The 12,790-nt window shown below is 43.8% G+C and overlaps 1 protein-coding gene across 3 annotated transcripts in view; it reads left to right on the forward strand.

Moving 5' to 3' along the window:
* The first annotated feature begins 3,041 nt into the window (after positions 1-3,041).
* CADM3 (cell adhesion molecule 3) overlaps positions 3,042-12,790 on the forward strand; it is a 456,644-nt gene continuing 446,895 nt past the window's right edge. For 2 of the 3 annotated variants that reach the window (XM_063948090.1, XM_063948091.1), the window contains exon 1: positions 3,043-3,603. In XM_063948090.1, the coding sequence (XP_063804160.1) occupies positions 3,525-3,603 (79 nt within the window). In that variant the 5' untranslated portion in view covers positions 3,043-3,524. Of the gene's footprint in view, positions 3,604-12,790 lie in introns of all 3 variants that reach the window. The other variant, XM_063948089.1, reaches the window with a different exon arrangement.

A 12,790-nucleotide genomic window follows, 5' to 3' on the forward strand; every position in this document is an offset into this window, starting at 1 on the left:
TACAGGCTGGCCTTCCAGCTCCTGCTACCATAAAGGCTCATTCTACTCGGTCGGTTGGACCTTCTTGGGCGGCCCGCCACGGTGCGACCCTTGGACAATTGTGCAAGGCGGCTACGTGGTCCTCAGTGAACACGTTCATAAGGTTCTATGCCTTTGATACTTCCGCCTCCCAGGATGCTTCTTTTGGACGGCGGGTTCTTGTGCCCGCTACAGTGCGTCCCCTCCCATAAGGAACTGCTTTAGGACATTCCCAATGTCATTCCCTGTGGAGCCCAGTGTACCCCGCAGCAGAAAACGAGATTTATGGTAAGAACTTACCGTTGTTAAATCTCTTTCTGCGAGGTACACTGGGCTCCACAGGTCTCCCACCCTGACGCACTTAGCTTCTTTGGGTTAGTATGGCATTAGCCGCTGACACCCTCTCCTGTCGTGAGTGTGTGGTGTTTGTGGCTACTAACAGTTGTCGTCTCTTTTACCGGCTACTGCATTGGACTGGTTAACAAAAACTGAGCTCCTGTGCATGGAGGCGGGGTTATAAAGGAGGTGGTGCTAGGCATTCTGGGAACAGTCAAAGCTTTGAGGCTGTTGGTGCCTCGGATCAAGATCCTACTCTACAGCCCAAAGTCATTCCCTGTGTAGCCCAGTGTACCTCACATAAAGAGATTTAACAACGGTAAGTTCTTACCATAAATCTCGTTTTTTATATTATTTATGTACGCATTTTCTAATCCTCATATGATTGTTTGTCAGAATACAGTGGTTCTCAGACTGTGTGCCGTGGCTCCCTGGGGTGCCTCTGGACACTTGCAGGGGTGCCCTCGGTTGGTGGTCCAGGACCAATTCAAATTATTTATGGTCAATGTAATAAGCAAAATAAGTGCTAGTGTCTGTCAATCATAAAATATGTTGACAAACAGAAGCAACAGAAGCAAAAATTGTCCCTCACCACACAATTAAACCTACAGATGACATAAACACAATTTACTTCATTTAATATTTCTAAATCTCTCAATAAGAAATTTTTGGCCCAGGGGTTGCGTGAAAAAATTCTGATACTCTAGGGCGCCGTGATTCAAAAAAGTTTGAGAACCACTGTCATAATAAAAAATCTTTACTACACAATATTTACATACCTGCCAACATCGTGAGATGGCAACGCGGGACTCCCTGGCACGGCAAAACAGCGCACGGCCAAAAAGAGGGCATCGCCTATAGAAAAGGGGTGTGGCTTCAAGGGAGTGGTGCAATCGTGAGCCACGCCACCATTTTCAATCACTATGGGGGCATGTGAGCTGCTGCCATGCCTCCAGAACCTCTGTCTCCCGAGAATAGATGCTGTGTGCATGCGCACGGTGTCTATTCACCTCTGCTCTGCTAGGATGAGCAGTGAGTGACAGGAGCCTTCCAACTGCCCCCCCCCACACACACACACACACACACACCACCACCGCGGGACACTATGGCTCACGGATGGGTCAGCGGGACAGTCCAAAAAAAGAACTGTCCCATGAAAATCGGGACAGTTGGGAGGTATGTATTTATGTTACTTTCTCCCTCCACATGAACCAATTGAACCAATTAACCAATTGGAGATGTTTTTACTATACCACCTGATGGTTTCACTGCACAAGCTCTTATCACACCTGTAAGAATGCTTTCAAAAAAAGTAGTGTTAATAGTTAATTTTTATAAACAAAATGCAAAGTGAATGAACAGAAGAGAAATCTAAATCAAATCAATATTTGGTAAGACCACTCTTTGCCTTCAAAACAGCATCACAGTATTACTTCTTCTAGGTACACTTGCACACAGTTTTTGAAGGAACTTGGAAGAGAGGTTGTTCCAAATATCTTGGAGAACTAACCACAGATCTTATGTGGATGTAGGCTTGCTCAAATCCTTCTGTCTCTTCATGTAATCCCAGACAGACTCGATCATATTGTGATCAGGGCTCTGTTGGGGTCATGTCATCACTTCCAGGACTTCTTGCTCTTCTTTACGTTGAAAATAGTTCTTAATGACATTGGCTGTATGTTTGGGGTCATTTTCCTGCTGCAGAATAAATTTGAAGCCAATCAGATGCCACCCTGATGGTACTGCATGATGGATAAGTACCTGCCTGTGCTTTTGCACAGTACTGTATGTATATATATATATATATATATATATATATATATATATATATATATATATACAGTATATGTATATATATATATATATATATATATATATATATAGAGAGAGAGAGAGAAAGAGAGAGAAACATAGATATGTAGCTAGGTAGGTAGGTGTGTGTGTGTGTGTGTGTGTGTGTGTGTGTGTGTGTGTGTGTGTATATATATATATATATACAGTATATACATGAAAAAGCATGTCATATTTGTATGTGTGCAGAGAGACAGAGATAATTTGTTTGTGATTTTTTAAAAAAAATATTCTGGATATGTAGACATGTTACAGTAACTCCAAGTTTCTATTATAATCTGTTTCCTGTGGGATTTGAGTAATTTGTGTAACATGACTGTTAGAGGTTTTCTGTACCCTCCGGGAATATTGTTAATTTGCATATATAACCTCAAGTCTTACAATGAATCCCTATGTTATATAATTCATACATATAGGAGTAGATTTATCGAATCTTGAAGAGAGATAACGTACCAACCAATCAGCTTCTGTCATTTTTGTAGCGTGTGTGTCGGTGTGTGTGTGTATGTATGTCTGTATATATATATATATTTATTAAAACCCTTGAAACTGTAGCAGTGCGGTATACCAAAATTCAGTTGTGTAAATAGCTATCTATCTACATATTCAGGATATACACATATTGTGTAGACTGTGTATATGTGTGTGTATGCACACCCTCAGCCCCACAGGGAATACACACATGTATACAGTGTGATGCCCGCACAGCTGTTACCAGCGCTGAATTACATCTGATCCACTTTTCACCCAGCGAGAGAGAGAGAGAGAGCAACCCCCCCCCCCCCCCCCCCCTTACATTCACTCCCCCTCTTCTTCCCTCCCTCCACATCTCAAGGGGATCAGAGCAGAACGCACCACAATTCCCCATACGAGAGGGAGAGGGAGGCAGATTATTGGAGGCGCCGAGCACCGTAGCTGTGCACTGTAGCTCTGGGCAGCAGCACGCTCCGACAGAATCCCAGGCATTTGCAGAGTCTGCATCCTTTTCATCCTCTCCCCTGCTCACCCATCTCGCATGGTCCATTCCTGGTACCCTATTTAATTCCCTTTACTGCTGCATCATATCTTGCCTGGCTAGTTCAGCTGTTATCCTAATAGGAGAGAATCCCCTCTCCCCCAATTCTCTACCCTGGTTGGAATTATTTCAGTTCCTTTTGATTTGATTTTTTTTTTTTAATGCAGTCTGTATCCTCTCTCGGGAGAATCTGGCCGACCACCCCATCCTAATCTGTCCCTCCTGGCACGCCAGAAGAAAACAAACCAAGACACTTTATCATTAAAGAGAGGAACGGATCATACCGGAAAGGTGTTTTTGTTGTATGCCCGTCATGTATCTTGCAGTCATCCAGCTCCTGACCCTCTTCTGTTTCACAGGGGCTAACGTGTCTGACTATGACCGTAAGTACACCCAAATAATTCATATCATTAATGTGGAGTTTGGAAATAATATGTTGGGACGCTGTGGACTCATCACCTAGTGTGATATCTGTGATATGTGTGCATGTATATATATAGCTGAACAGTTCATTGAGATCTATCTATTCATCTATCTATAGAAAATATAGTAGATAATATGTGTGTAGATCTATACACATGTGTGTGTGTGTACATATATATATATATATATATATATATATATATTTTTTTTTTTTGTGTGTGTGTTTGTGTGTGTGTGGCTGAGCAATCGGAGCTTAGAATTGTGAAGCCTTTGTATTTGTTAGACTTTAGACTTAATGAGAAGGGGTCGTCAGCCAGCCCCCCCTGTCTTGCTACTATACTAGGGTTACCTTATAGTCTCACCTGTCAGTGGTCAGTCACTATACTGTAGGAAGAAGGAGTCTCTACCGAATCAAACAGGGAAATGACCCATCTCTCTTTATGTTACTATATAGTGCTGTCTTGTGCAGGGTTTGGAAGATATGTTTTGCCTTGGTTTCTCAGGGTGGAGGAGGGGGCTGGAGGTAGCATAGAAGACCTCTTAATGTATGCAAACACACCCTCTTCTGGTATATAGAACAAATTGCCACCTACACGCCATAGCCTTTTGCTTGCAGAGATTCATAAACACTTTGCACATTGTGAAACAGAATAGCTGGTTAAAGTAAACCAGTGCTGCCAATCTAACAAGACGGGCTTTTCCTCTCCCTGTAGGAGCAGCGCTACACCTAAACCAGTTATTAATACGGCATGGCTTTTCAACCCGTCATGCCTGCAGGTGTCTTGTCCAGGAAGCTTGCAGTCTAAGGCACAATTTGGTACTCTGTGTCTGCTGGTTAACTCTTTGGTGTGTGTGTGTGTGTGTGTGTGTGTGTGTGTGTGTGTGTGTGTGTGTGTGTGTGTAGGGGGTTAGTGAAATACCCTCTAGTCTGGAGATTTAAACCTATTATTGTCTGCAACATTTAACCATTAGTTAGATAGGGTGGATATTAAAAAAATAATAATAATAATAATAATAATAATAATAATTTCAGTTATCCTTTTAAGCACAAAAACAAATTCTGTTTTGAACGTGTCATTCATGGGATTTGCAAACACATAACTTTGCAGTAGACGCAGACATTGAAAATATTTGAAATGTTCTCTATGGGACACATGCCAGGATAATTAGCAGGGCAGATTAACAGAAAGTCTTTTGTAATGTTCATTTTGTGCTTGCTAAGGACTGTTGTGTTCCTAATTCTTTCTGTGGGGTTCTGGGTTTGTTTCTTTCTTTTTGTTTGCTAATAGTTGCAGATTTTTCTGGAGAGATGCACCAATAGTTTGTTCACAAAATAACAGGAGAGTTGGGACTTCCTGTAACCTTGGAGCAATGATCATTATGCAAAGAGTGTGTTCAATAATGAGATTAATAATACAAATACTAATTTAACCATTTCACTGCTAGATACCAAGCATTCATCTTCCCTTCTGCTGTAGACAATGCCCATTTAAGTCATCTTAAGTCGTAATGGTCTATAAGGAAATTCCTTTTCCATCCACCGAAGTTTCTCTTGCGAAAACTGATATTTAAAATGAATTTACTTTGAACGTTTATGTGATGGTGATGTGAAGGCTGCAAGCTTAGGGCAATGGTGCCATGAATAAGTGGCAAATAAATTACAATGTGGCAATATTGTATATCTTAATGTACTTAAAGTATCCTGCCTATTGCACAAGTCATTGCATGGGAAGGGCCATCATTTGGGTACCAGATAGTGGTCTACTGGATGCAATTGATTACTAACTGCATTGACTTTTTTACCATAGTATTAAATGCAAACTGTTTGGATATTGCTGTAGCTTTTGTTTGCTTGTTTGTTTTTTTTTGTGTTTTTTTTGTTTTGTTTTTTTGGCTTTTTGATTGGTGAGAAGACCAACTGAGATATATATTACCATTTGGCACAAGTGCTGGTGGCTGATACAGGTTTACTGCGCAAGAAATGATTCTTAATTGCAATTTATAGATTATGTTCACAGATCAGTACTAGCATTCAAACTTGTTGAATTTGCAACTAAAGTTTGGTCTTGCCCTATCAATGATTCAGGATTGTGTAGCATATATGAAATCTGTTAATGATATTACCCAATATTACTGTCTTGCTAAGAGGCTGTGAGCACTATTGTTCCTTTATCAATTATGTAGTCTTATTGTCACAAGATCCTGTTGCTGGTGAGTTTTAATGGAACTCTCTTGTCATTAAATGGTGGGATTCGCTAAAACATCATTGTCGTATTGTCATTGTGGTGATAGATTGTGACAGGGGAAGGAGTTATGTGTCAGGTGGATTCCATTGGGAAATATATTGTCATAACATCCTACACAACGTACATGAAACACATTGTCATCAGTCCTAAAGGACGTGTGAAGTGTCAGCAGAGAGGTATAGATACCATGATATCACACATGTACACTTGATACTGGATACTGATTTGGCATGTGAGTAATGAATTTTGTGCACTATGTATTAGCGTCGATCTCTATATCTGAGTATTTCTTTAGGATTGTGTAGCACCTCCAAGATTCCAAGTAGGCAGAGTTTATGCAGAGAGCGCTATTAACCTCCGTGCTGCCAACTGCACCAGCCATTCACCCATCCCAGAACTCTACGCTTTGGCTGCGGCTGGGTTAACGCCCCATATCGTCTAGTTCTCACTGTAGCCTGAGGGAGATTTCTCCCATGCACTGGGAGACAGTGGTGCTGCGAGACTTTCTGTGGATGTGGAATTCAGATTCAAACCTGTCTCCTCTCAGGACCTAACGCACACGACATCCTTGTAATGAGCCATGAGTTGACTGCCTCTGCTTTGAAATCACTGATACAATTTATACAAAATAATGGACAACATGGAAGTGTTTCAGTATATGTATGTGTGTGTGTATGTCTACAGTATATATATATATATATATATATATATAGAGAGAGATAGAGAGAGACAATAGCGATTGCCACAGGGCCTCTCTTCTTTGGCAAGAAGTTTCATAGGGGTGGTATAATTGTTGAACACTGTTCTGTGTTGATGTTGGTTGACTTAGCTGAGCCATTTAACGTTTGTAGTCGCTTCAGACAAGGTTACATAGTCTCAGGTGAGAGAAGAATTTTGGCCCCACAGCACTTTTAAACTGAAAAACAATCTTTGTTCCTGCCATGTTGTTACATTATCCTGCTGCCGATGACTTTGCAGCATCTATTCCGCTATGTGTCCCCACGGTGACCAAACCTTTAACACTCACACCAAAAACTGACATGACTACAGTACATGGATGCAAATGGGCCACAGCCTTAATTAAATATAGAAATGGGAGAAAGGAGGCAGCTAGTACAATAAATATTTAATCCCTGTTTCCTTAGCTTTAATTGCTAAGTATCAACAACCTAATACATGCCTTTTCACTAAGTGGCTCACTTTGCACTTGGGGCGAGGGGAAGAGGGGGGGACCAGATATCACCAACCAATGCCATTATACTAGCCCTCAGCCATCAGTTATCTGATTCGAAAAAACCACCACACCAACCACATGCCTCCAACGGTTACTGGTCTTTGGGGGGCTATTCCTAATAACATCTGCCCCCCTTCAGGGGCAAAAGCAGGATTTCTGGTGGGAGGTTTCAAATGTTTGTTTTTACAGCAATTGCCACCAGCCCATAGCAATGCATAATTAGCATGTAAAAAGCTATAGTCTGCCCCCAAACAAAGTGCAGTTTATACAGTGCGTCAGACATATGCAGTCTCAAAGATCATGGCTCTTACCGGATTCTTTCTCTGGTGCGATTTGATTGAGTACTCAGATCCACAGATACATACATACACAGCAGACCTGGTAGGGAAATCTGCTGCCACTGGGTATATGCAGCAGCTCCATTCCACCCTTTATACTGCATGTAGTGGCTGCTGGCCAGGCCTTGGGGAAGGGGGATTTCCGGGCAACTGGAAACCTGCCCTGCACTTGCCTATGCCCTTACTTACAAAGGGGTAACCTACCTCTAACAAAAATTTTCTGGGTTTGCCAATAACTTCCTGCTACATACAACTCCATAGCATAATAATCAACCCAACGGCAAGCTAATCCAAACAGGCGGGAGCCACACTTAAGTAACCATCTCCACTAAAAAAATTCTAGCTTTCCCTAAGCCCTTCACTTATTGAATGTAACCAATCCCCATACTCCCAAATTAAATACGTATTTTTAATGCCCCAACACTAGCTGACTCCTAGTTCAAGACATGTCCAACCTCCAGGAAGTCTTTGGTCATAGGGGGTCATTCTGAGTTGATTGCTTGCTGCATTTGTTTGCAGCGCAGCGATCAGGCTTAAAAATGGCAGTTCTGTGCTTGCGTATGCGGCGCAATGCGCACACACGACGTACGGGCACAACGAACAATGTAGTTTTGCACAGGGTCTAGCGAAGCATTTCAGTCGCACTGGTGGCCGCAGAGTGATTGACATGAAGTGGGCGTTTCTGGGTGTCAACTGGCCGTTTTCAGGGAGTGTTCGGAAAAACATGGGCGTGCCAGGGAAAACGCAGGCGTGGCTGGGCGAACGCTGGGCGGGTGTGTGACGTCAAATCCGGAACTGAACAGTCTGAAGTGATCGCAAGCGCTGAGTAGGTTTTGAGCTACTCTGCAACTGCACAAAATTTTTTTGCAGGCGCTCTGCGATAAAAACGTTCGCACTTCTGCTAAGCTAAAATACACTCCCAGTGGGAGGCGGAATAGCGTTTGCACGGCTGCTAAAAATTGCTAGCGAGCGATCAACTCGGAATGACCCCCATTGTACGCAGGTTTGAGGACCTCTTGAAATATAATTTAGACAAAAACCTTTCTACCTGTTCATTCACTATTATTGTTCCTCTGGAGCCTACACACTCCTAGGGGTATATTTACTAAGGTGGGAGTTCTATTTAAGATGGGATGTTGCCCATTAGCAACCAATCAGATTTTACTTCTCATTTATCTAGCACCTTCTAGAAGATAATACCTGGAATCTGATTGGTTGCTATGAGCATCCCATCTTAAAATAGAACTCCCATCTTAGTAAATTTACCCCCTAGTATTGTTATTTAGTTGTTTCACATATATGTTGTTGTTTGTGTGATTACTTACAGAGAAATTGATAAGCATTACATTATTTTGCAACACTGTCCAAGAATCTTTATGACAGGGCTGTTGCATGTTGCTTGTCGTTTTGGTTGTTTAAAAAATTGATGTCATATAATGAAGCTTTTAAAGCCCCGAAAAGGTTGGGTCCTTAGAAAAGCCTTTCTGTGTAACATAACTCTGCCATTCGTCAGTAAACGATCTTGTTTCTTACAGTATGTCAGAAAATGAATCACAGCGTTTAACCGTAATGCACATAACTCGACTTCAAACTCGTGTCTAGTCTTTGCATCACATTAGTCTTCGGATTGTTCAGTGGTTGATGAGAATTAATACCTAAAGCTTTTTCCTGGTTCTGGTCTCTGAAAGTCGCTTTTAGCTCAAAGAGTAGATGACTTGACCCATATCCGATTCTTAGGGCTGTAGTTTCTCTCCCTGACATATTAAAAGGGTCAATTAGGGTAATGAATGTACAGATAAATATGCAGAATTTATACACACCATAGCGCAGACAAATTCCGTTATCAAATGAATTTTATTACACTGCTCTTGCATCAATTTGATTTATACAGTCGGTAAGCATGTCGTTAAAATTTACACATGTAATAAGCGCCATCCATCTCTCGGATGCAGTAATTAACTGTAGTCCCCAAACTAGAGACTTTAAGAATTCGAATTGTCACCAATGAACATTACAGTGACAAGCGCATTAAAGGATGTAAAAAAGGGAAATTTCTTATGAAAGCAAAGATATTTAAAAAAATAAGTAGCGACTGCACACGTGTGTTACAATCCGATAAATTAATTTTACACCGGTCAGTGGATTAATGCAGTAAAATCATGTCTCTTCCATTTTGCAGCAGATACGACCTTTGCAGGATTCTTGTGGCTTTTAATGGTTTGCAGTTTGTTGTTGCTGTTTTCAGTAAATCTGACTGCTTCAGCTCTATTTTAATATTTGTATTAATTATTCAGGGAGATACTGCAGATGTACATTGTGATGTTCGTCCTGACCTGAAACGTATGCTCTGCATTATGTTCCACGGACAGAGACTGCTCCTCAGAGCTTGTAGGAATTCAGAGATATTTTGTATAACACAGGGTTAGGGGGGTCGTTCCGACCCGATCGCTCGCTGCAGTTTATCGCAGCGCAGCGATCGGGTCGGAATTGGGCATGTACCGGCGCCGCAGTGCACCGGCGCCGAAGGCCGTCGTTCAGTAGCGATCGCCTCTGCCTGATTGACAGGCAGAGGCGGTCGCAGGGCGGGAGGGAGCTGGACGGCGGTGTTAAGCCGCCGTTTAGGTGGCGTCGTCCGGCCAACGCAGGCGTGGCTGGACCGTTGGGGGGGGGGGGGGCACAGCGGCTGCGTGACGTCTCACGCAGCTGCTGCGGCCAGTGGCAGCGACGATCAACTCCTGGCCATCTGCAGGAGCTGCGCTGGCCGGGAGTTACTCCACACATACAAAAGCATCGCCGCTGTGCGATGCTTTTGTATTTGTGCGGGGGAACCGGACTGACATGCGGGGCGGACTAGCCCTGTGCTAGGCGTCCTGCCGCATGTTAGGGAATATGATCGTAGCTGTGCTAAATTTAGCACAGCTACGATCAACTCGGAATGACCCCCTAGGTGACTTGTGGCTCCTAAATTGTGGCTGAACTACAAGTCTCAGCATAGCTAACCAAATATCAGAGGCTGGAAGAGCATGCCTGTAGTTGTCAGAATCCTAGATGGGTCAGGTAGGCTCAGTATTGCAACCTGAGATCATTGGTGTCCAGCAGGGACTTACTGTGTGTAGATCCCTATTTCTCCTGTAATCTAACATGATATCCTACATTTCTATAGTCATCCTGTGTCTGAAACAGAGATTACTAATCCACCCCCAGGCCCTGATATGATACACACCTTCATTAAGCAATTAGGTCTCAAGTGACCAGTTTGTACTTGTCCTGATACTACTGTTTGTCATCTTTCCTCTAGAGCTTACATAAGATCTAAGTGAAGGTTTTACCAGTTAGGATTTTCAGGGTTCAGTTCTAATGGGGTATTTGACTGCAGCTTGGTAGATCTCTGTTCTTTTTAAAAAGTTCAATAAATTAAGAAAGTATTTAAAAAAAAAAAGGATTTGTAATATTTGTCAGTGAGTTAAAATGCCATTCCCAACTTGTGTCATACCTATGAAGACCAGGAAGGTGAGAAGGTGAAGGGGTAGTGATTCCCCTATGGACCTGGGAGTGTAGGGGTGCCATTGTCAAACTGGGAAATCAAGAGCCTAACAGGGGAATGCAGTTGTAGGGGCTCATGTGGCGAGACACCATACAGGCTTGGCTAACCATTAGAGAATGCATCGTCTGGGCACCTTGATTAATATATATTAGTAAATCATAACTCCCACCTTTCTGAAGGTAGGAAGTGGGACTCCTGCCCGGAAAAGGGGCATGGCCTCAGTAAAGGGCAATGGCTTTGCCGTAATCTGAGCCACTCCCCTATTTTCCGTCACTATGGAGGCATGGCCAGTGTTCTGTAAGCTGCTGACCATGCCCTCAGCCCCTCTTATCTTCGTGAATAGACGCTGTGCGCATGACCACTACTGGGCAGGAGCCTCCCAACTGCCCTCAGACACTGCGGCCCGCGGGTGGGACAGCGGGACAGTTCCCCAAAAAAACGGGACCATCCTGCGAAAATTGAGACAGTTGGGAGGAATGGTAAATATGTACTGTTAGTCCATGCATGATAATATACCAGATTAATAACAGCAATGCACTGTAGAAAATGCACAAGAGTCCTGTACAGTATGATGTAACATATGTATAATTCAAATGAACAATTTGGAACCTGATCCCCAGCATAGGGGGTGGGCCTTCAGGCAGTGGGGCTCACTGGGGATTTCCCCTATACCTCTGTGGGCCAGTTTGACCTGACGGGTGCTGTAGCTCTTTGAGTCTCTTTGGACTAAAGCGGCAGGAGGCATTTAAAGTAAAAAGACACCCATCGCCAGCATCTGGGACCCACTGCTGCACCTGCGGATGCAGTATCGGATCACATGCGTGACTATCGGACATCTGTTACTCAGGGTGTCCGGCCACATCACACAGCCGGGGCCAGTAATGCTGCATTCAAGGACACAACCATTAGCTTCAACAGGCCCATAAAACGGGGCCAATGTGCCCTTGTTTCTGGAAGCTGCCTTTGGCATCCCATCTCTACCCCGAAATGCCAGCAGCGTGTCATTAATTCTACGGCATTTGGTTTGTTGCGGGGCGACATTGCAGCCCCATCTGCACATGTGCAGTGCGGCTCCTGCGCATGCTCAGATCCCAAACATCTGAAAATTGTAAATAAATCAATATGGCGTCAACATCTGAATCCGCTCCATGTCAGGGTAGCATGGAACAGCCTATAGTATCAGAGCAGCTATATACAACATTTCTCTATACAGGGCCCACATATTCTTTAGCATTGTACAGGTACACCACTGATTATCTGGCACTTGATGGTCCGGCACCTCTTTTAATCCGGACACATCAGGTTCCGGGGGACGTTATGCTGTGGGTGGGAGTTAGGATGCGGGAGGCGCTTGGATAGGATGCGGGAGGTTTTAGATTGGCAGCAGGAGACTTAGGGGGTAATTCAGAGTTGATCGTAGATGTGCTAAATTTAGCATATCTATGATCATTTACTCTGACATACAGGGGGACGCCCAGCACAGGGTTAATCCACCCCGAATGTCAGGCCCTGCCCCCCCCCCACCCCCAGCACAGGTACAAAATGCTTTTGTACCTGGCGAGTAGCTCCCTACCGGAGCTACCCGCCGCATTCTGGGTCGCAGTGGCTGCGTGTGACATCACAAAGCTGCCGTGGGCCCCCCCGCACACAGTCCGGACACGCCTCCGTTGTCCGGACCACGCCCCATCAACGGCATTCTAATGCCGTTGACACGCCCCCTCCCGCCCCGCGACTACCTCTGCCTGTCAATCAGGCAGAGGCGATCGCAGCCAGTGAGATGCTGAT

This window comes from Pseudophryne corroboree, chromosome 12 (assembly GCF_028390025.1).
Source record: "Pseudophryne corroboree isolate aPseCor3 chromosome 12, aPseCor3.hap2, whole genome shotgun sequence".
NCBI lineage: Eukaryota > Metazoa > Chordata > Amphibia > Anura > Myobatrachidae > Pseudophryne > Pseudophryne corroboree.